Source organism: Trichosurus vulpecula, chromosome 6, assembly GCF_011100635.1.
Source record: "Trichosurus vulpecula isolate mTriVul1 chromosome 6, mTriVul1.pri, whole genome shotgun sequence".
Lineage (NCBI taxonomy): Eukaryota > Metazoa > Chordata > Mammalia > Diprotodontia > Phalangeridae > Trichosurus > Trichosurus vulpecula.
Window position 1 is genome coordinate 27,279,735 of NC_050578.1, and position 24,932 is coordinate 27,304,666.

The window sequence follows — 24,932 nt, forward strand, 5'->3', positions numbered from 1 at the left end:
AAGAGGTGTTTAGGTTTTTGTGAGGGTAGGGAGGGAGGAGAGGAACTTGCTGATTTTTAAAATTCTTTCTCTTTCCTCCCACCTAGCTTCAACCTCCCTTCCCCTGACCCCCTTAGCTAGGGCAGGGGCAGCCCCGGGGCGCTGCAGAGGGTCTCGGGAGCCGCAGGGTTAAGCCCGAGGAATGCGGCGGCGAGGAATGTGCATGCAGATGAGCAGAGGGGAGGGCGGGGGGCGGGGCTGTGGCCGGGAGGGGCGGGACAGGATGCTAATCATATGCAAATGAGCAGGATCCTTGGCCCCCGCCGCCCCTGCCACCGCCACCGCCGCCGCCGCCGCCGCGAAGACGCTGCTTTTCCCGGATCCCAGCCCAGACGGCGGCGAGTCGGGCGGCCCGCGGGGGGACCGGGAGGAGGAGGAGGAGGAAGAGGCGGAGGCAGCGGCGAGGAGGAGGAGGGGGGGATAATCCCAATCAGTCTCCAGCTCCGAAGTAGACATGGTGGACTGATCCCAAGCAGGGCAGGGAGCAGGATTTCCTGAACGCCGCCCCCCTGCACCAGCCCCCGTGTCGGGGTCCCCTCTCCCGTGCACCCCGCCTGTCCCCGTGCCGTGCAGTGCCGTGCGGTGCCCTGCCCGCTGCCCGCGGGGCTCCCGGGGCCGGGCTGTCGTTGTGTTCCCGCCCGGTACCTCCTGCCCGGTCCCTATGGAGGAGCTGTACCCCGGGGGGGCCGCCGACGACCATGCCTAGGAAAGCCGGGAATGGGCAGCTGCCGCTCCCCCAGGGCTGGGAGGAGGCCAGGGACTACGACGGCAAGGTTTTCTACATCGATCACAACACCAAGAAGACCAGCTGGATTGACCCCCGGGACAGGTGGGGGCGCGGAAGGCCGGGCCGGGCCGGGGGCCGGGGAAACCCCTTCCCTCCCCCTTGTCCTCCCAGCTGATCCTGCTGGCTCTGGGCTGAGGGCGTCTGGGAGCCGCGAATGGTCAGCCGCAGGCTAGAGGGGCGGCGGCGGCGTTTGTTGTCCGGGAGACCTAGCGGCTGCTGCCCAGTGCGGGGCGAGGTGCAGCGGGAGCCCGGGGGACGGCCGAGCGCTGGGGGGTGGGTTTGAACCTGTGGCACAGCCGGCGCTGGGGGACCTCGTCGTGCATCCTCGGCTCTCGGGGAAGGCAGCCAGGTCCTTTACCAGGGCCCCTCTTCCCACCTCGCTTAACCGGGAGTGCAGGGGGCTGGACCTCCGAGCACTCACTCCCGGGTGCAGGAGCCAGGGAAGGGAGGGTCTGAAGCAGCCCCTCGTAGGCCGTCCTGGACAGCCCCCTCTCCATTTAACCTGTCTCCTCTTGGACCAAAAGCGTCTCAGAGTGGGATGGATTGTCTCCCGAGTGCTGGGAGAGATGTCAGGCTGGGGTTTGTTGCCCTCCTCCTCCCATGAGCTCCTAACAGTCACAAAGAGATTAAGAGCCAGGGTAGGGGACAGAAGGCCGTTTCAGAGGAGGCTTTGCCTCCCAAAACAAAAGGCTTGAAGTGGGGGAGATGGGGAGCTGAATTACCCAGGCTCCCTGTAGATATGTCAGTAGTACTTCCTAACCCCCACCCCTTCTCTCATAGTTGGAGTTAACAACTATATACAGCGTATATAGTTATATACTGTATACAGTGTATACAGCCCAAGCCCACCCCTTAGAAGTCAGACTTTGGCAGCCTGGCTCTGCTAGAAAGGTTAAGCCTAGGAAAATGTGTACACCCTTCTAAGAGGGTGTAATGTATACAGTTCAATAGCTCACTTGACTTCCACTACCTTCCCGTCCTTAGAAGAAATGTAGACTCCATGCTTCATTACTTTATAGTAAGTAGTAGCCTTTACTTTGAGATCTTGAACTGGGCAGTTTCCTTATCTTCCAGGTCTTGAATTCTTTAGCTAAGGTGGCTGAAGGAGACCTGTTGGTCTGTTATCCTTTGGAGACCTAATATAACATCTGTTAGCTCCCATTCCAGACCTTGGGAAGCTTCTGCTTTTCCTTGCTTGTAGATATAAAAAAGAAACCATATGTATGTGTATGTGAGTATATGTACGTACACGCATATATACATATATATGTACACACCTATAGTTATATGTGTGTGTATCTATATATCTAAGCCATTTTGGAACTTTTTAATTAAATAATATTTTGTGTTCACATTTTACATCTCTGTTCCTCCTCACTTTTTTTTTCTTTTTTAACAGTAATTTGGTTGTTATCAGTTCTAGGAGGGTGAATTTGGCCAGTTGTAATACTAATAATAATAATAAAACAGTAATCAAGACAAACTCAGCCCCTTTGGACTTTTACCTCTTTCTGAAATTTCTTCAGTTATTTATGGAATGTGGTCAGAGAAGTTAATAACCAGACTCTTTAAATTGCTTCCCCTTCTAAATTCCCTTCTTTAAGATTTGAAGTAGAAATAACCCTGGAATATAGTTGCTTTTATCCTTTATACTGTAGTTTGCCTCTGCCTCTCATATATTACTTCTGAAGGCTGTTAAAGGCGATTATAAGACAGTTATAAATGACATTATAAATTCATGGAACAATCCTTGTTAAATTATCCATGAAGGTATCAGCTTAGGTTTCCCCACTGAAAATTAGAAAAGGTCCTTGTGCAGGACCTAGGTCTTGTCAGAATTCTACCCACCTCTTGCAGAGTGAAAGTTTTGACAAACATCATACCTTCTACAGGTCTCTCCAGTCGTATTAGCTATTGCCATAAACTTAACACTGTAAACGTGTTATTTGACTTACCCCATTGCACTTTGAAACCACTTAACAGATAGTAAATGTCAGCTCTAATGTTATGCATGGAACTTCATCATTGATGCACCTGCTTAAATATTTGCCTTTGACATTTGTAGGGTAGTTACTGCTTTTCTAATACTTGTAATTGTTGGTTATTGAAATTTCAGTAAATTCTTGAAATATTTGTGCATTTTAAATCCTATTCCAATTCAGTTTGCCCTTTAGATTTTATCTTCCTTTCTGTATTTACCAAAAAAAGATTGCCAGAAAATGTAAATGCTCCAGGAAAACAAATAGAAAGTGAAATATAATTATATGGCTAGGCTTATCTGTGTCAGTGCTTCTTAAACAAGTCAGTTGTGTGTTATTTTAAACTGTTATTGGATCAGCAGTTGTGAATTTTATTGTCAGGAAAATAAGTAAACAGTGCATCTTTTTGTCTGATGTGACTAAAAGCCAAAAACTGGTCCATATTATTTTAGTATTAGGATGTTCTGAGGATGTTGGACAGATGTGACTACTTTTGCTCTAAGTATTGGGATTTTTTTTAAAGTTCTTTTCTAAGGTGAGAGCAATGTTAGCAGAACTTTAATTCCTGGTTTAATCATGTTTCTTTTTTTAGGATAACTAATGGAAGTATAGTTTTTGTTAAACAGTATAAGAGGTGGCAGTTGTTGTAGCTGTCAACTTTTGTCAATCCTGTTAAGCAGCAAGCATCTTTTAGGTACCTACTATGCTCCAGGCACTATGCTAGGTCTTGGGTGTAAAAATCATAAAAACCAACAGTTCTTCTGGGAGCTAATGTTCTACTGGGGGTAGGATAGTAAATAAGTAGAATAAGTATATACAAAATCAGTACATGGCAGAGAGGGGACTAAGAACTGGTGGAATCAGGAGAGAGGCCACTTGAAGAAATTCACATTTGAATTGACCTTTAAAGGGAGCCAGGAGTTCCAAGAGGCAGATATGAAGAAGGGAAGCATTCTAAGGGATGGAGGACAGCCTATGAAAACTTGGAGGCCTCGGAATAACAGTGAATAGGGCAGTTTACTTGATATTTTATGAATAGATTTAAATACTATTATATATTATATTTGGGGGGTTGTTATGGGGCACAGTGGATAGAGCACTGGCTCTGGAGTCAGGAGGATCTGAGTTCAAAATCTGGCCACAGATACTTCCTAACTGTGTGACCTTGGGCAAGTCACTTAACCCTGCCTTAGTTTCCTCATCTGTAAAATGAGCTGGAGAAGGAAATGGCAGTACTGTATCTTTGCCAAGAAAACCTCAAATGGGGTCAATGAAAAGTTTGACACGACTGAACAACATTACAGTTAAATGACCAACATGCTTCTAAATATTCTTTAGCCCTTTAAATAGTCATGATCAAGTTAGCTTGACTAAATACAATCATCATAATAAAAGCTAGTATTTATATAGCCCTTAGATGTTTAAAGCACTTTATAAATATTGTGACTTTTTATCCTCACAGTAACCTTGAGAGGTAGATGCTGTTATCATCCCCATAGTCACTTAGTTAAGTGTCTGAAGTTGGAGTTGAACTTGGGTTTTTTCTGTCTCCAGGCCTGGTACTGTCTTCACTGCATCACCTACCTACTCTATGATGCCCATAATGTCTTTTATCTCCTACCCTCTCCTCACACCTCCCCTTGAAATTCCAGGGAATATGGATGTGAGTGCTTGATAAATGCTGGTTGACTTGCTTTTTTTTCCTACCACTTCTAATCGGTGTTTCGTGGGTCATGAAACATGCCCGATGGTCTAGGTCTTCTTGACTGTTGGCAGAGGAAAATGATAAAATTGACTTTAACATTTCTGGGTAAGGAGTAAATAGGAAGAATGTTAAGGAATAATGGGGCAGTGCTTTTTTCATTCAGAATGAAGTGATAGCCTTCTCTAATTTACCTTCAGCTTTACCTACGCTGTGACAACAGTTTTGCTGTATATGTGAAATCAGCTCTCCGCTACAGAAAGTGACTTCACAGTGATGCTGATACGATCTGATATTTGGTTTTCTGATTCTCTCTGTGGCATGTGGATAGGGGGTTAAATGTTGACTGAATCCATTTACTAACTTACTGTGGTGATGGGGTTATATCACCAGGGTGAGCCTTAGGTGAATCAGGGACCAAGAGTCATGAATTGCAGAGGGCACAGGTTGGTTGTCATAAGCAGATATTGGTATTGCCAGACAGTGAACTCTGCTCTATGTCTAATAGCATATTATTAGGAAAGGTAGACAGACAAGTATGGGCCCAGTATTTCTAGTTAATTTGGCAAACATTTATGAAGTGTCTCTTATGTTGAAGGCACTGTTTGCTAATATATATGATGATACCAAAAGTGTTTAGGTCTTTGAAAAACTTCTATCTATTGGCAATTGCCCTGATTTCCTTCCACTCATTCATTCTGTTTCCTAGCCATGCATGTCCCTTTCTCAATTTCTGTTTTAAATGTGTCTACTAAATTCATTAAATTTTTGCTGAAGGCTTTTATTTTTAATAGATTTTTATTGATACTTTATTTCTTACATCACCTAGATTTTCCCTTGTCTCCCCCTCTCCTCCTAAAAAGCCATCCTTATAACAAAGAAAAATGTTTAAAGAGAAAAAAAGGAAGAGAAAAAAGTCAGTTAACTTGATCAATATGTTGAAAAAAATCTGATATTATATGCAGTGTTCCACACCTGTGGACCTCTTACCTTTGCAGAGGTGTGGGGGAGATGTCTTCTCATCTCTTTTTGGGACCAAGCTTGTTCTTTGTAATTCTGAAACATTCATTTTCAATAGTTTTATGGTTCTTCTTTCCATTTACATTATTATACTTATCATGTGTCTATTTTTCTTGGCCCTGCTTACTTCACTTTGCATTAGTTCATATAACTTTTCTGTATTATTATATCCATTCTTATGGCTCAGTAATATTCTATATCAAGCATGTACCATAATTTGTTGAGCCATTTCCCAGTTGATCAGGATCTGCTTTATTTCCATTTCTTTGCTACCACAAAAAGTGGTACTACTAATATTTCATTGTATGTGGAACTTTCTTTTTGCCAATAGCCTTTTTAGGGTAAAATCCAAGTAGCTGAATTTCTGGGTCAAAGATTATAGACATTTAATCTCCTTTATTTGCATAATTCCAAATGGCTTTCCAAAATGATTTTTACTATTCACAGCTCCACCAACAGTGTGCCCTTCATTCCATAACCTCTCAAGGATTGATTATTCTTATCTTTTATCAATCATCTTTGCCCATAAAGTGGTTATGAGGTAAAATGTCACGATTGTCTTTTGATTTCCATTTCTTTACTGTCACTGATTTGGACAATCCTTTTACGTTGTTAATAATTTGTAATTCTTTTGACAACTGTTTGTTCATATCTTTGATCACTTATCTATTGGGGAATGGCTTTTGGTCTTACAGTTCTGTTAGCTGTCTATATACAGGTATCTTGGGTACAAAACCCTTATCAGAGATATTTGATTTAAAGATTTCCCCTGCCACTCCCAGCTAACCTCTTTCTTTCCTATCCTAGATACATTGATTTTATTTCTGTAAAAGCTTTTTAATTTCATATAATCAAATTATCTATTTTTATCTTTTATAATTACCCCTTTTCCTTGATTTATTATGAATGTCGCTCCTAGCCATAGTTGTGAAAGGCATGTGATATATTTGTCTTATAATTTTTAATGGTATGATATTTAATATTAAGGTTATATGTCTATTCTGAAGTTATTGTGGAATATGGTATATGAGGGGCAGTTGGGTGGTAGAGTGGATAGAGTGCCAAGCCTAGGAAGACTCCTCTTCCTGAGTTCGAATCTGGCCTCAGACACGTATTAACTCTGTGACCCTGGGCAAGTCACTTAACCCTGTTTGCCTCAGTTTCCTCATCTGTAAAATGAACTGGAGAAGAAAATGGCAAACCTCTCCAGTATCTTTGCCAAGAAAACTGCAAATGGGATCAAAAGGAATTGGACACAATTGAAATAACTGAACAACAACAAATGTTATAAGATATTCTAAGTGTAATTTCAGCAGAACTACTTTCCAATTTTCTTTAACAGTTCTTAACAAATAGGGAGTTCTTTCCTAAGTAATTTGTATTTTCCAGCCTATTGAACACCAAGTTATTGAGTTCCATTATTTCTGATTCTCTCTTGTCTAATCAGATTTCCCATGTCTGTTCTGGCTTGTAGTGTTCCACTGTTTGATTTTTAAACCAGTATCCGCTGTTCTTTGAAGAGAACTGCTTTATAATACAGTTGAGGTCTAGAAATACTATTCCTCATTCATTTGTACCCATTTCTATTATATTCTCTGATATTCTACCTCTTATTTTTCCAATGAAATATTGTCATTTTATTAGTTCTGTAAAGTATCCCTTTGGTAGTTTGATTAGTATAGCATGAAAATGCTGTTGATGTAGCAATAACTTTGGTGATATTATAAAAATAATGATCCTAAGCTCTGAATATTTCTCCATCTATTTATTGTCTTCATTTCTTAAAGGAATATTTTGTAACTTAATCTATACAGTATTGAATATGCTTTGATAGATTGACCCCCAAAATATTTTATGCAATTTCCAATTACTTTGGTTTTTTGTTTATTTATTTAGTATTTTATTTTTCCCCAGTTACATGTAAAAACAATTTTTAACATTCATTTTTAAAACTTTGAGTTCCAGATTCTTTCCCTTAGTCCCTCCCCACTCTCCCTCATTGAGAAGGCAAGCAATTTGATATAGGTTATACAGTGTAGTCATGCAAAACATTTCCATAAGAGTCATAAATTTTTAATTATTTTGAATGGGATTTTCCTTTTTATTATTGCCTCATGGACTTTGTTATTATTACATAGAAATGTTGGTGATTTTTCTGTGTGGGGGGCTTTATTTTGAAATCTGCTACTTTGCTAAAGCTATTACTTGTCTTAATTAGTTTTTCTGATTCCCTAGGATTTTTAAGGAATTTGTCATCAGAAAATAAGGATAGCTTTGTTTCCTTTTTGTCTTTCTTAGCACTTTTATGTTTTAGTCTTGTTAGTGTTTTTGCTAGTATTTCTAGAACGATAACAGATAATGACACAAGAGAATAGGCGTTCTTGCTTTACTCCTGTATTTATTGGGGATGCTTTTAGTGTATTACATTTCATATGATGTTTCCTTTTGGTTTCATCTTTTTTTTTTTTTGACATTGTAGTCATTTGATTACATTATTCCCGTCCCAATTGAATTCTTCCATGTAACAAAGAAAAACAGTTAAATGTCCTTTATTGTAGTTATTGTGTATTTTGCTTTCTTGATTCTACTTTCTTTGTTCTGCACCAAATCGTACGTCTCAATATGGTTCTTTGGATTCCTCATGTTCATCATAACTTATGGTGCAGTATTATTTCTTCATATTCATATGCCATGGTTTGTTCAGCCGTTCCTCAACTGATGACAATCTGTTTTGTTTCCAGTGTTTCTGCTACAACAAAAAGTTATGTTATGATTTTTTTGGTCTATATGGGACTTTCTTTCATTTACCTTATTGGGGTATTAAGCTTTGTATCAAGCACCTACAGTATGCAAGAAGGGCATCTTTTCTGTACCTGTAACCTTAGTGATTCTATGTCTTCTAGAATCATTACTTCATTAAAAGATTTCATTCACCTCTCACCAGTTTTATGGCCATAATCACCTTGCCTCAAGTTTCTCTACTTACCATCCCTCCAATATTCTACAGTAAATGTAATCTTAAAGCATAAATCAGATCGTATCATGTCTTGGCTCTTAACTCCCTCCTTAATCTCCCCCTCCCCATTGTCTGCAGAATGAAATTTCATCTTTTTATTTGGCAGTCAGGGTCCTCCAATGATGAATAGGTAAATGAAAAAGCATTTATGAAGTGCTTATTGCATGCAAAGAACTATGCTAAGCCCTGGGAATGTGAATAGAAAAGTACCAAGGAGCTCACATTCTAATAGGGAGACACCACACATATTTTTTTTAAATAATATTTCTAAAATAATCTTTATTTTTTCCCAATTTTGTGTAAAAACAATTTTTAACATTCATTTAAAAAAATTTTGAGTTCCAAATTCTCTCCCTTTTTCCCCTCTCCCCATTGAGAAAGCAAGCAATTTGATATGTTACACATGTGCAATCATGCAAAACATATTTCCATGTTAGTCGTGTTGTGAAAGAAAACGCAGGACCAAAAAAATATTGAAAAGAATAAAATTAAAATAGTATACTTCAATCTGCATTCAGACCCTATCAGTTCTTTCTTTGGAGGTGGATACCATTTTTTATCGTGAGTCCTTTGGAATTGAGACTACACATATAAGGGATTTCAGTTGCAAGTCAAATGGCAAGACCCCAGTGCATCTTCTTGGACGTCATTTCCACTAATAAAACCTTATTGGTTTCTGATACTCAACCATTTGATGGTGCCCAGGACTTCTGTGTCAAGCACTTTCCTTTTTGGGTCTTCTGTAGCTGTGTCTCAGGAAGGAGTAGAACACTTGCTGGGGAAATGGCCAGGTTGCATTCCTTTAAAGCATGCTTCTCTCCTCTGTGGCTGCTGGGGCTAGGCTAGTAGGAAGGTTAGTAGTCTGAGGATTGCTGTTGTTCTCAGGGGTCTTAGGCTAACTTGCCTGGTAGTGCCAGTTGGTGGGCAGGTGGTTTTGGGGATAGTTGGGGTAGTGAATACTTTCTCCACAAGGACTACTTCCTTGATCTCTCGCTTCAGGGAGGTCAGTCTGGAAGCAAACTTGTGGTTTGGAGGACTGCTGTTTTCAGGACCCTGATGATTCGCCTCTGACCTCCCATGTCAGCCTCATCTCTCACTATGTTCCATGCAAGCTCTATGTACTTTCCTGGCCTTAGCTTCCATCCTTCTGCAGTGTCCTTCCTTCCCACTACTCTCTTCTCTCCCTGTCTAAATCTTTCCTTTATTTCAAGACCCTACTCGAATCCCGTCTCCTCCACAAAGCTTTAGCCTAACTTTTAGCACCCTTCACACTCTGAATCTACCCTCTATTTCTACACTTTATTCCCCTTCACTGATTCTTTGTTCCAACAGAATGGGATTACTGGCTATTCCAGACTCCACACAGCATCCTCTAGGCTTGGAACAGTGTCCTTATCTCTCCTTCTTAGGCCCAGTTAAGTCTTTGTCTTTCTCTTAGGCTCAGCTAGATACAACTCTGGGCCTGGAGTCAGGAACACCCCCGTTCTTGAGTTCAAATCTGACCTCAGACACTTTTTAGTTGTGTGATCCTGGGCAAGTCTACTTACCCCTGTTTGCCTCATTTTCCTCATCTGTAAAATGAGCTGGAGAAGGAAATGGCAAACCACTCCAGTATCTTTGCCAAGAAAACCCCAAATGGGGTCATGAAGAGTCAGACACAACTGAAAAATGACTGAAGAGCAACAAAAAAGGCTCAGTCGGGGGCTGTCTCTTGTTGGAAGCCTTTGAAGGGATTCTAGAGGTCGTTTCCACCAGTCATTAGAGTTATTTTTTCTTTTCAGGTTTCCATATATATATATCATATGTCTATGTGTGTATGTGTGTGTGTGTGTGTATGTATGTATGCATATATATACAGGGTGTCCATAAAGTCCATGTGCAATTTAAAATAGTTGTAACTTGTAAATTGCACACAGACTTTATGGACACCCTGTATATATACTTATATATATGTATATGTATATATACATATATATACACATACACACACTTATATCTCTGAGGAGAGCTCAGTGTTCTTGAGGGCAAGAGATGTTTTGATTTTGTTTCCTTAGCATCTAGAATTGTGCCTTGAGAGGCGGTTGGGGCAGCGGCTGTGGATCTATGATTTTATTGATGGAGGGAACTTCCTCTATGAAGGATGGTCTGTAACTGCCCTGTAACTTAGTCTTGGCATAGCCTTGGCCAGTCAAACATGAAGTGTATGTTATTAGAATCTGAGAATCTGAACAAGATCTTTCTGAGCTGGAGATGGCTCTCTACCCCATATACTAGGTTGCCATAGTACAGAATTAAATTTTTAAGAATTTAATTGCATTTACTCTAAGCTGCCTTGTATCACTTATTTATGTATATGTCCTTATCTTCCTCACTGTAGTGTGAACTCCTTGTCCATTCTGAATGGAGTATCCGTCTCAGAGTAAGCCCCAGTAAATGTTTATCAGTTAGATTAAGTATTCATGCTTTCATAAATTGCCTTGTTTACCAAAATCAGTTTGGACCTTATGACTTTTTGTGATAACATCATCCACATAGGTGATTCATTTTTGAAGGAACGTACCAAGGTAATAAGATATCTGGTTCTGTAGGGGAGACCTGAAGTTTTTTTGTCCCCTGGACTTAACTGATCTTTTTTTCACCATGTGTTTTTCAAATTCATCTTCTTGTGACCAGAGAGGGGGTTGAGGGAGAGACTGTTAGACTTCAGATGGACTGAAAGTACTCCTTACACATTAGCTTAGTCACATTATACCTTTCTGTTATTAGGATTAGCTCCCCAATTAGGATTAGCCCAATCTCTGACAAACATAAGAAGGGACGTGAACAAATATTTATTAAATTATGTAGCAAGCACTGTGTTAATAAGTGCTTTACAAATATTACATCATTTTCAGGTAGCAGTTATGAAAATGATTGGAGTACTACAAAGTCTTAAGGTTGGATATTTGGATAGGATTAGTGAAAAAATCTTGATCTTAATTGAATATTGGACTTTAAAAATTTTTGAGGTCAGCGAGGGCATTTGGGCAAGTAGGGAAAAATTCTCTATCTTTCCTACCAGGTGCTTTGTTGAGGAGCTTTTGTAAAATTTCTGGCCCATAGGTGACCAATGCCACATTTAAAGACTTTTTTCTTTTTCAACTTTGAGCCACCAAAATGTTTTTGTACATATATGTGGTTTATGGCATGGAATAACTTGAGAGAGTAGTTTGGTTTTTAAATAAGTGAAAACTCAAAATGAAAGTAAGAACAATAAATGATCTGTATTCAACATGCCCTCTTGAACATGGCTCATCTTAGAAACTAACTAGGCTCTGGCCTAGATGGGAGACTTCCTGGAAGTATTAGTTAAGGTAAACTTTTACTTGGTAGTGTGGAAAGAGTGTTGGCTTTGGAGTCAGAGGACCTGGGTTCAGATGCCGACTGACTCTTAGAGCCTCCGGGACCTTAATCTCTTAGTCACTTAATCTCCTTCAGCCCCAATTTCTCTGTCTGTAAAATGAGAGTTGGACTAGACGGCCCTTGAGTTGTCTTCTAACCTTAGATCTACAATGTGATGAAATTTTCCCCCCTACAGTTATTTAAGTAGTTCCTGGTCTTGATTTGATACTTAAAGATCTAAATAATTATTGAAGTCTTTAACTTTGTTACAGGGACCAGTACTTTAAGAACATAATAACCATTTGTTAAAATTGAAGAATACTCTTTTTGCTTCTCATGATGGCTAAAGAAATTTTCTGTAGTCAAGTTGTATGTCAGTAAAAAGATGTTATGTTAGAATTCATAAGCTGGACAATTTTCCCATTTTTCTACTGCAAAACACTAAACTAAACTTCTTGGTGTACTTATGAGATACTTTAAGGGATGGCTTCCTCTTGAGATGCCGTGTAATGTTTTAGAGTTTGAGTTGAGGCCACACTTAAAAAAAATGTACCTTTTATGTTTGCATTTTAAAAAAATCTAATTTCTAACAAGTTTGAGGCTACTGGAATCAGGAAAAAATATTGTTCTCTGAAGTGTATTTCTATGAATATGCATATATATGTATATATGTGTATATATATGGATGTGCACATGTAGATACATATATACATCATATACATACATGCATATACATATATATGTATGTATGTATGTGTCATCCATAGTGATAAGAACAAGGAAGAGAATGAAATTTTAAAGGTGATTTTCTGAATCTTGGAAGGAGGTGAGTGTTTTAATGGTAAAAGAAGAAAACTCTAGTGTAGCTCAAGTTGACGACAACACTGGGGTTTTATTAATACTTCTAAGGTTGGGATGTAAATTTGTTTTTGGTTTGGGGAAGGGCCTTAGATTATAAGGAAATTTTGATAGAGATATTTTAGGCTTCAAAAATAATTGCCTTATTTTTGTATTTTCTTTTAAAGTGTGTATAATGTGTGGAGGAAGAGAAAATGAATGCTTAGTAACCAAAAAGTAAAGTAGAATGAAAGATTTTTAAAAAGTTATCCATGGCATTTTTTTGGGGAGGAAGTAGAAAGATGCTTTGAATATGGATTTTGTTAGTCTGGTTTCCTTTCCCTCCCTCCCCTCCCCCAGTGGCTGTAGTAGTGCTGGGTGGGCTTCAGTCCCTGAAAATTAGCTCTAACAGATGTAAAATATGTTGTTAGAGCATAGAGAGACATGTGTGCCATGAATCCCTGCTTAAAATTCTTGCTTCGTAATAAATTATAGAATGCTATATATATTTTTCTGGTTTGGGCAAGAGAATTTTATTAAATGGCATAGAAATCCAGTAGGTTACAAAATACTACATTCAATTTTACTGAATTATTTTACTGGTATATAGTTTCATTTAAAGTACAACTTAATCAAGTCTTCTGTTCCTCCTCCATTTTTAATGGGGTTAAAGAAAAAAAATGTCAAACTTTTTCTAATTATAGAAATAAAGGCATGTGCATGTAATCTACATCTTTGCTGTATTCTGTGACTGGACTGGAATGTGAGTTTGGGTTAGCTTGTTCATTTAATAATGGCTTTCTTGACTTGTCAATAGTTCTAGGTGACCCCGAATTTGCTAGCTATTCCTATAGTCACTCATTCTTGTTGATGGAAATAGGTTATTTGCTTTCTCTTTCCCTACTTCTTCTTTCCCTTCCCCCTACCTTTTTGCTAAGTGATACAGCGAATCTCATAGGATTGTGCTTTTATGAACAATATTTAACTTGGCTAAATGTTTAACAAAACAAGTAAAGGCCTAGTTTGCAATTGCAGACCCACAGACAACAAAGTTAACTTAGGTTGTTTAAAGTCCCTTTTCCCGTCTCCTTTCTTCTTTTCCACAAGGAAAAAGATTTGACATATCCAGAATTAACTCCTCATCTATATGCTGGACCCTTCTCTCAACCTCCTTATTGTTGTGGAAATCACCTCCATCTCCCTCATAAAAAGAATAGCTAGCATTCCATTGCGTTTTGGTCTGTAGGTGCTATAAAAAGGTTTTACTAAATGCCTCCCAATTAGAGATATATAATTCTGTTTTCAATATCACACCCAGTTCATCAACTTCCTCAATTTCCATGACCTTCACAACATTCCTTCCATCCATTTCATCTCTCCATTCATTTAGCCACCACCCTAACTGAAGTTCTCCTCCCCTTTCACCTGGACTGCTTGAGTACAGTGAGCTCCTGTTTTGATGTCCTTGCCTCTAGGCTGTCCCCTCTCCAATTAATCCTCTCAGCTGCCAAATTCTCATTCCTAAAACATAGGTATGACCGTGTCATTTCTCCTGCTTAAGAAGCCCCCATGACTGTCAGTTGTCTCTAGTGTAAAATACTGTGTAAACTTTCCTGTTTGACATTTGAAGCCCTTCACAGTTCAGGTCCAGTGCCTACAGTTCCAGGTATATTGTATTTTTCTCTTTCTTCCAGCCAGACCAGCCTATTTGCTGTTCCCTGTATAGACCATCTCCCCACCTCCCTCTTCACAGGCTGCATGTCTCTGCCCCCATACCCAGAAGGCACCCTTTCCTCAGTTCTGCTTCTTAGAATTCTTAGCTCCCTACAAGGTTGAGCTTGTGCCATATCTGATAGGATTCATCCTGATTCCCCATCCCTGTTTGTTAGTATCTTCCCCCATCTTCCCCTCTATTTATATATATATATATATATGTATGTATATATATAAAAATAGATTAGATATAAAATTATATATTATATAATATATTACATATATAATTATATATAAATTATACATTATATAAAAATATAATCTATTATATTTTATAGATTTTAAAATAGATTATATACATGCATACATACATATACACACACATATATATATACAATACATATGTGTGTATATACATATATACACACATGTATGTGCATATGTATATATATCCCATTGTCTCTCCCATGAGATAGACCTCCTTGAGGTCAGGAACTGTGAATGCCTTTCTTTGTAACCCCTTACTCTTAGCCTGGTGCCTGGCGTGTGAGAGGCCCTTAAATGCTTATTTACTTACTTTTGACTGAACTCCAGTTCCTTAATCCCATTTCTCACTTCCCTTCATTCTTGACTCTTTGGTTTGCCAATTCAAGAATGCTTCATACTCTGCTAATCCACATGACTAGATTACTCCCATCAGGCAATTTTCTTTCTACTTCCAACCTTAGCACGGTGCCTGGCGTGTAAGAGGCTCTTAATAAATGGTTATTTACTTACTATTGGCTGAACTCTAGTCTATGATCTATTAATATATATCTATATAGTATCTATATAATTGATATATTTTATAAATTATTATATGTATAATATGATATACAAATATTATACATAGATTAAATATATTTTATATTATACATAGATTATATTATGTGTCTATGTATATGCTATTTCTCCCCAACAGAATATAATTTGCTTGAAGGCAGAGATATTTTGTTTTTACCTTTGTGTCTATCCCCAAAGATTACTGCCTCATACAGCGTACCTCCTGAACACTAAATAACTAATAGCTAGATGGTGCTTTACAAATATTGCCTCCTTTAATTCTCATGACCACCCTTCAAGGTAGCTGTTGTTATCTTCATTTGACAGATGATGAAACTGAGTCAAGTAGAGAATAAGGGACTTGCTCAGGGTCACACAACTAGAAGAATGAAGCAGAATTTGAACTTTGGTCTTCCTGACTCCACTTAGCTACCTGAATGATTTCTTTGTTCTTATTCATTCAACAAACATTTAAAAAGCAGCTAGTATGTGCTGGGAGCTGTTTTGGGTACTAGAAATCTAAAGTCATTTATGTCCTGTTCTGTTGGGGAGAATGTACAGAGAAAATTAAATATAGAATATGTGTATAGAAATTAAGTACAGAATATATACAAAGTGATTTCCCTGGTAGGGAGAGCTCTTGCAACTGGGGGAATAAAGATAGTCTTCCTATGGGAGGTGGTCCCTGAACTGAGCATTGAAGGGAGCTCAGTATTTTAGGAGGTAGGGGATGTGCCTCCCATGTATAGGGAACAACCTGTGTATAGGTATGAAAACAGGAGATGGGTTGTCATGGAGGAGGATCGGCAAGCAGGTCACTTTGGCTGGAGAAGGAAAGTGACACGTAGTAAGCTTGGACCAGTAGCCAGAATGCAAAAGATTTTGAGAGCTAAACCCAGAAGCAAGAGGGGAAGCCATAGGCATTTCTTGTACTGGGGAGGATTGATTGGAGAGGGGCCAGATTGGAGGGAGAGAACCCAAGGGATCCATAATGTGGTGGTACAATGCACAGGACTTAGCAAATAAGTGGATAGGAGGGGTGAAGGAGAGAGAAGGGTGACTGTGGTAATGAACCTGGATCCTTTCAATAGAATTAGGAAAGTTAGGGAAGAAGGGAGAGGGTCAGGGTCTAGATAATGAGTTTTTACCTTGAATTCACCTTGAACTGTAGTCATTTGGTATTTTCTCTGATTATCCCCCATGCTTGAAATGTTCTCCTTCCTCCTCTTGGCCTCCCTGGCTTCCTTCAAGTCCTAACTAAAATCCATCTTCTCAGGTGGGAGTCCTCTTATTAGTGCCTTTTCTTTGTTATTTCCTATTTATCCTGTATATCCCTTGTTTGTACATAGTTGTTTGGTGTCTCTCCCATCAGATAGAACTCCTTGAGGTCAGGGACTGCCTTTTGCCTTTCTTTGTAACCCCTCACTGTTAGCCTGGTGCCTGGCATGTGAGAGGCCCTTAAATGCTTATTTACTTACTATTGACTTAACTCCGGTTCCTTAATCCCATTTCTCACTTCCCTTCATTCTTGACTCTTTGGTTTGCCAATTCAGGAATGCTTCATTCTCTGCTAGTCCACATGACTAGATTACCCCCATCAGGCAATTCCAACCTCCTGAAAGGCTTCTTGAGGAAATGGCAAGCTCATTGCAGAGAGAGAGAGAGAGAGAGAGAGAGAGAGAGTGTGTGTGTGTGTGTGTGTGTGTGTGTGTGTGTGTGTATGTGTCCATCCGCTGTGAATGCTTTTTACTTAACCTCTACTGGGTTTTTTTTTTTTTTATAAACTATAATCATTTCTAATTTGACTGTCTCTCCCTGTCACTGAAGTATCTTTTTTCCAACCTGTCTTTTTTTCCCCTAAGGCTCCAGCCATTCCCCCTGCTTCCCTTCTCAGCAGATGATCTCAACTCTGACTTTATTGAGAAGCTTATGGCCATCCATTGGATATCTCTTCACTTTCAGCTTCAACAATTACTTATTAAGTGCTTACTGTGATCTAGGCACCAGGGATGCAAAGACACCTCTCCTCTTTCATACTTTAAAACCCTTTAAAATCATTTAGGATCATAGATTTCATGCTAGAAGGGACCTTAGATGTCTTCTAGTCTAACATTCTTATTTTACAGGTGAGGTTCAGTTATTACCTTTCTGCAAATGACTCCCAAATTTTTGTAATGTACCTCATCTTTCCTTTGTTCTAGTCTCCTGGCTGGATGCCTCTGTCTGAATAGCTTACCAGATCTTCTGATATAACATTTCCAAAATTAACTCCTCATCTCTCGCACTATGGGCTGAATGCCTCTCTCACCTTTCTTATTGTTATCAAAAGCGCTTCTATCTTCCTTATGCTAATGGCTAAAATACCATACATATGTTATCTTAGTTGTTCTTCACAACAGCCCTGTGTGGTTGGTTCTGCAGATATATGTTGTCCACATTTTGCACAGGGCTTAAAGACACCATGGTCATAGAGCTAGTTAAATATCAGAGTTAAATATCAGAACCCACAGCTCTCTGGACTCTTTGGAGTGTTGGAGCCCAACACTTTACTATAATTGTGTATTGCTTCTTGTCACTCAGGTTTAAAATGTTCTTTTCTTTGGAAAGAGGAAAGAGTCAATCAAGTGACAAGTGTTACTGTTTTTCCATTAACATCCAAAATATACCCTCTTTTTTTTCCAATTCATGGATGGAACACTGAGGTGACCTTCTAAGTGATCTCCCTTCCACATTTTCTCCCATCTCTCCAATCCATCCTTCAGAGAGCTACTAAAATAATACTTCTGAAGTAGAGGCCCTTCTTCCGCTCCAAAACCCCTTATTTATTGTCTAGAAGATGAAATGCAAATTTCTTACTTTGAAATTTCAGGACTTCCACAGTCTGTCTCTAAAAACTTTTTCACAGTACTTCCCTTTAAGCAGTTTGTATTCTAGCCAGGCTGATCTTGAGCTGATGTCTCCCTCCATCCATCCATCCATCCACCCACCCATCCATCCATTCCAGTAGTATTTATTGACCTTGCGTATGTTCCTTTGCTTTTGTTCATTAGTGCCTCTAACACCCTTTGCCAATTCTATTCTTCCTGTAAGGCCCAGCTTAAATTTTCCCTGACTGTTGCATCCTAAAGAGGTTTCTCCCTCAAAACTCCAATAGTGCAGTACTTGAAAGATTCTGATGTCTTTTCTGTTGTCTTGAAGTGTTTACATCTTATGTTCTTAACTTATCCCCAACTAGATTATAAGCCCCTTATGAACTGGGGCTAGGCATCTACTAATTTGTATCCCAGTGTATTACATAACTTTAAATATACTCAAATATACGTGTATATAAATATGTTTAAATACATTATATATTTAAACAAATAATAATACACGAGGCTTAATAAACGTGGTTGCTACTTGCACTTTTAAAAATCCTCATACAGATTTAGATTTGAGATGCCAGGGAACATTCTTACCTGCCACCTCAGCCTAAAAGTAGTTTTGAGACCTAGCCAGTTATTCCTCTCACTCCCCACCCACCCTGTCCTAGCAGTTGCTAATAAAGGGTAGGGATCAGCCTGTAAATGAAAGCATTTAGATGATGCGATCATAGCTTTAGAACTTCCCTCTTAATGTACCAGTGAGGACACTGAAGCCTGTGATTAAACGGTTAAATGACATTCCCACAGTTACAGCGACAGAGATGGGATTTGAACTCTGGTCCTCCCACTTCAAATCCAGCCCTCTTTCCACTGTATAATGTTTTATCAGCCCACTTTTCCAAACATCTCCCAAATTATCTGAAAAAAGAAACTTAAAAAAACCGTATAATTGATTTTAAGGTGTATACAGAGTATTGTCTATTTTATAAGACTGATTCCTAGTAAACATTTGGTTTTTTGCCAACAAATGCTTAAAGCAAATAGAGTGGGATACGGAGGGATAGCCTTCATTTCCCTTTTTGCTTTGGCTGTGTTTCACAAACTGCCTGACTCTTAAGGGGCTGGAGGTAGAGGGGATGAGGTGGGGAATTAGCACTGATAGGTTGGTATAGTGCCTTGTTTAAGGGGCTGGTTCTACAAACTGCCTAGATTGGCCTCTCACTAAACAGCCTTTAACCTGCAAAAGAGAAGTGCACTAATTGTGTTATTTTATTTATTCCGTGATCCAAAGCTGATCAGCAACCAACATGATGCTTTTCATCAGGGTTTGTAGACACCCAAAGTGCTGTTAAACAGGCATTCTATAAGTTGGGCATTTTTTCTCCTTCTCACACATTTTCCCTTCTTTTCCCCTTCTTTGTGGTAGCCTCATAAACACCATGTGTATTTTCCACGTGGGATCCTCTATGGCTTTTTTTTTTTGTTTTTGTTTTTTACTTTTGACTTGGTTTTCGAACCAGGTTTGGTGTGTGAATTTTAATTAAATGCTTCGATTATGCATGCGAGAAATATTTTCTTTTGTTCCTGTGTTGTTGCCATGAGCAACAGTTGTGAAAGTTAACTCTGCCTTTTCAAGAAAACGTGAACAAAGATATGAATTTAACAGGTAAAAATAGCCTATCCTTCGGTGGTGAGAATGGAGGTATGAGAAAAGAAACTTAATACAGCCATAATTGTTAAGAGTGAAAGAAAGAATGCAGGAGAAATGAATAGTCATCCAACACATTGACAAAACATTCCTAAAATACTATTCAAATGAGGAAAGACATTATGAGATGCAGCCGGCTAGTCAAGCGTTGAGGCCTTTTAGTCACCAGTCTGATGGGTAGAGAAGAGAACAACATTGTAGCTCCCATAGAAAGCTTGTGACTTAGCCTTAGTTTCTCAAGCTTGTTAGTTTTTCCCCTTTCCCGGACTTTCTTCCTTCCCTTTGTAACAAGTTATCTCATTTCTAAAGACTTCTTTTGTCCCTGTGTTTGTTTCCCTGCTTCCCACCCTACCCTGGCTGGAGTTTCACTGATTCGTGGTCTGTGGATTGTGTAATTTTGATTATACTCTTTTGTGCTCTCTAAATTGGCAGTGTGTACCTCCACTAGAGATGATTGCAAAGTACACAAATTGCTCCATTTGTACGAAAATTTAAGTACTGCATGCAGCTCCTGCAAAAGCTGGGATTCTGTAGTATTGTTACTCTTCTCCAATGGGGTACTACTGGCTAGATTTTTTTCCATGAATTGAAAATGATTCAGAGACTTAACAATCTAGCAGGGCTTTGCCTGCTCCCCCCTCTCCCCCCCCCCCCCCCCCCCCCCCCCCCGCATTTGTTTGACTTATTCACTGGGAAATTTGGTTGGGTAAGGAAGCTTCCCAGTTAAAGGCATGGAGTCTGGGAACTAGCCAATACTCAGGGATTTATAGTGATAATGAACTCTAATTCTCCCTCTGAGAATCCCGGACTACCGTGAAAAGAAAACCTCTCTTTGTCCCCTTCCTGCATTCTCTCAGTCATCCAGACTTACTCCTTGAGTATGAGCCCCAAAGTCACTAGTCTTCTACACAGCTGCCACAGAGAAACATAACTGGCCATTCTGTTTACATTTTTGCAGAGGCCAGGGACTCCTTTCCCAAGTAAGCCCACCCCCATTCCCCTTTGGGTTAGAAGGCTGTACTTTGTGTACACACAAGAGAGAGTAAAATAATGACCAACTTAAAACCCTTCTCTTTTCTCTTTTGCTCTTGAATGCATTACTCACACAGGTTTATATTAGCATCGCCAGATCTGTCTTCTATTTTTCTACTGTTGGCCTCTCTGAATTCATGACATCATAGATTTTAGAGCGCTCCTCTGCGGTTTGGCTTCTGACCTCATCATTCAACTGAAACTGCCCTCTCCAGAGTTTCCAATGAACTCTTAATTACCAAATTTAATGGCCATTTTCAATCCTCCTCCTTCTTGACCTCTGTGTCATTCCCAACTCCTCATTCTCATTCACCCCACATCTCCAGTCCATTGCTGGGTCTCTTTATTTACTTCTTGCCCTCTCTCCTCTCTTCTTACCTGGATTACTTCAGTGTCCTTCTAACTAGTCTTTCTGTCTCAAGTCTCTCCCTACTCCAGTCATCTTGCCAGTCTGCTAGCTGCCAAGGTGATTTTTCTAAAGTGTCGTTCTAATCGTGTATCCCCCGCCCCCTCCCTCCCACAGAAGTTGCAGGGAATCCCTCCAGGGTGCAGTGTAAAGTTCTCTGTTTGATATTTGTAGTTCTTCATAATCTGGCCCTGTCCTATCTTTCTAGCCTTCTTACTTACACTTTACTACCTACTTCTCCCTGCCTGTAACTCTCTTCCATCTTTACTCCCACTATTGATTTTCATGTCTTCCTTCAAGTCCTTGAAGCCCTCCCTAACCCCTCTTAATTTTAGTGCCTTCCCTGTGCTAATTATTTCTTCTTTGTTCTGTATATATACTTGTCTGCATTGTTGTCTCCCTCATTAGATTGGACTATCTTTTGCCTCTTCTTATATCCCCAGTACTTAGCACATTGCCTGGCACATAGTAGGCACTTAATAAATGTTTACTGATGGATCTTTTTAGGGAACCAGTTGGTATTGTTAAGTAGAGTATTCTCGCAGGACAAACAGTTCTTGAATGGTTGTTTAAACTCATGTTTTGGAGGCAGTGTGGGGCAGTGGAGAAAGCACTGCATTTAGAGTCAGGAAGATCTTGGTTTGAATAGCAGCCCTGCCATTTATTGCCTGTGTGTCCCTGGGCAAGTCATATAACCTCTCTGGACCTCAGTTTCCTCACCTTTAAAATAAGGTAGTTGAACTAGATGGTCTCTGAGGTCCCTTTCAACTTTAAATCTGTGATTCCAAGAGCTCAGCTCCCCCTTGAGGGGGAGGGATAGGTTGATCTTCTACTGTATTTAACTCTTTAGTACCTATCCAGGTAGCTGTGTGGTTCAGTGGATAGAATAGTAGGCCCGGAGAGAGGAAGACTCATCTTCCTGAGTGCAAATCTGACCCCAGACAGTTCTAGCTGTGTGACCCTGGGTGAGTCACTTAACCCTGTTCACCTCAGTTTCCTCATCCATCAGATGAGCTGGAGAAGGAAATGGCAAACCACTCCAGTATCTTTGCCAAGAAATTCCCAAATGGAGTCAGGAAGAGTGGGGCACAATTGGACTGAAAGACGACAACAATTAGCGCCTATCAGCACTGGACATATAAGCAAATAGTTGTTAAATGAACTAATTTACATTCCCTAAGTACTAATCTGCTGTGGCTTCTGAGCACATGGGATAGCAGGGAAAAAAAGCCATTCTAATAGACTTGTGCTATGGTTAAAGCACATATGGATAGCAGAGAAGAGAAGATGATTGATGAACTCACTTCTTTTCCACATCCCTTTCCTTACCTTCACACAGGTATTCTCATTCTTCTTTGCTGATTGGTCTAGAGTCGTGTGCATTATTCAACCCACAGTACTGTAGTTCCCCTCTTCCACTCTCCATCATTACCCACTGGTACTGATCAGAGTTAAATAACACACAGCACCATGACAATTTGGAACAGAGATGTTGTGGTTATTGAGTTGTTTCATTTGTGTCTGATTCTTTGTGACCCCATTTGGGTCGCTGGATACTGGAGTGGTTTGCCTTGTCCTTCTCCAGCTCATTTTATAGATGAAGAAACTGAGGCAAATCGGGTTAAGTGACTTGCCCAGGGTTACACAGGTAGTAATTCCAAGGCCAGATTTGAACTGAGGAAGAGGGATCTTCCTAACTCCAGGGTCTATCCACTGCACCAGAGATAGACTAGACTAGATCATTGTATCATTAAAATCCACAAAGACTTTCCCAAATTATCTATTTTAGCCAGTAGTTTCTATTGTTTTCATAACTAGCTTTTTCACTAGAAATGTTAGTATAAAAGATTGACTTGTATGAATTTAAATAGCATTTTCCCATCATTTTATTTACCCATCCAGAGAAATGTGCTAAGAATGTAATGGGCAGGTAGCAGTAGGCTGTAGGCTTCAACAGACTGCCCAGGGGGTCCATGACACACACAAAGCCTGTGTACCCTTTGCTCTGTCTAACTTAAGAGGTATTTGTTTACCTTCACCTGCCTCCTAGGCTCCAGGTGCGTTCTAGTTCCTCCTCTTTCTCTCTTCCCTGCCCTTCCCCCATCCTGGTTAATAGTCAATAGGAAGATCCCACATTCCTGGCCCAGGAGCCAAGGAAGGTTCCCCAGGCTGCCTGCTTGAGGTCGATGTCTGATGGGTGTCTGATGGGTCTGGGAGAGCTGGCAGATGGTGTGTATGCACTCTCAGGTATTTCTGCAGAAACCAGCCAAAGAGGCCAGACCAAGAATTGCTGTTTGCCTGTCAAACTGGGAGCTGTCAAGGGACCTCTTTTTCTTAAAGATAACTTTTAGCCATTGTTGACTTTAACTGGATTTAGAACCGTAACTGCATTGGAGCCAGGCATCTTTAGATAAAAAGGTCTTGCTGTGGTTAGAGCACTGGACCTGGAGTCAGTCAGACCGGAGACCCTGGGACAAATCACCTCATCTCTATTTGCCTCAGTTTTCCCATCTGTAAAATGAGGATAATAATAGTACTTACTTCCCCGGGGTTATTGTGAAGGTAAAATGAGATAATCTTTATAAAGCATTTTGCAAACCTTTTTTGTTATTCAGTTGTTTTTCAGTAGTGTCCAACTCTTTGTGACCCCATTTGGATTTTTCTTGGCAAAGATACAGGAGTGATTTGCCATTTCCTTTTCCAGCTCATCTGACAGATGAGGAAACAGAGGCAAACAAGGTTAAGTGACTTGCTCAGAGTCACACAGCAAGTAAGTGTCTGAGGCCAGATTTGAACTCAGGAAGATGAGTCTTCCTGACTCCAGGCCCGGTGCTTTATCCACTGAGCCACCTAAGCTGCAAACTTTAGCCTGCTCTATAAGTGCTAGCTGTTATTTTATTAACTAATTTCTTTAATGATTTGGCCTCCCTGGGAATAGACTTTCTTTAAAAATAGATTTTCAATGCTGAGGATAGCAGTATACAGCTATGAAGCTTCCATGTAGTGAATTCCAAGGTAGGAATCATTTTTGGATGTTGTAGGGGCAGTGATGCGCATCTTTGGTAACTTAAATAAGATCACTTAGAGTTTCTTAAGTGTCAGACATCTGTGGTTTGGCATCCAAAGATGTGACTGCATTGATCTTTGTGACAGAGACATATGCCTAAGAAATTTAATTCCTCACAAGCTGACACTTAAGTACGTCCAGATTAAAGTGGCATTATCTACTTAATTATTGAATCTAAATTGAATTGAAAAACCCTAAATACAAATATCCTCATAAAAAGTAATTAAAAATTAATATAGTTTTGAAATATTTTGGGGTAGATTTGGGAAGAATTTTGCATGAGTCATTTTCTTTCAAATTTTATTGGTTTATGTTAAACTGTATTTCCAGTAATTTTCTCTGTAAAGAATAAGGGATGGAGTTGTGAGGGAAAAGTTAATGTGTTTGCAAGTATTTGCATATAGAGGTAATTAGAATTTAGAAGTGAAAAGGACTTCAGAGATCATTTAGTCCAACCCCTTCATTTTACAGAAAAGGAAACTGAGACCCAGAGAACTTCATTGACTTATGGAAGACTAAAGCATAACTGTGGTTTACAGTCTGTACTATACCATAAATA

At 39.8% G+C, this 24,932-nt stretch overlaps 1 protein-coding gene across 1 annotated transcript in view; it reads left to right on the top strand.

The window, feature by feature from the left end:
• The first annotated feature begins 267 nt into the window (after positions 1–267).
• Positions 268–24,932, top strand: part of WWC2 (WW and C2 domain containing 2) — a 253,626-nt gene continuing 228,961 nt past the window's right edge. Inside the window, exon 1 of the mRNA XM_036763173.1 lies at positions 268–868. Within this exon, the coding sequence (XP_036619068.1) occupies positions 738–868 (131 nt within the window). The 5' untranslated portion in view covers positions 268–737. The remainder of the gene's footprint in view (positions 869–24,932) is intronic.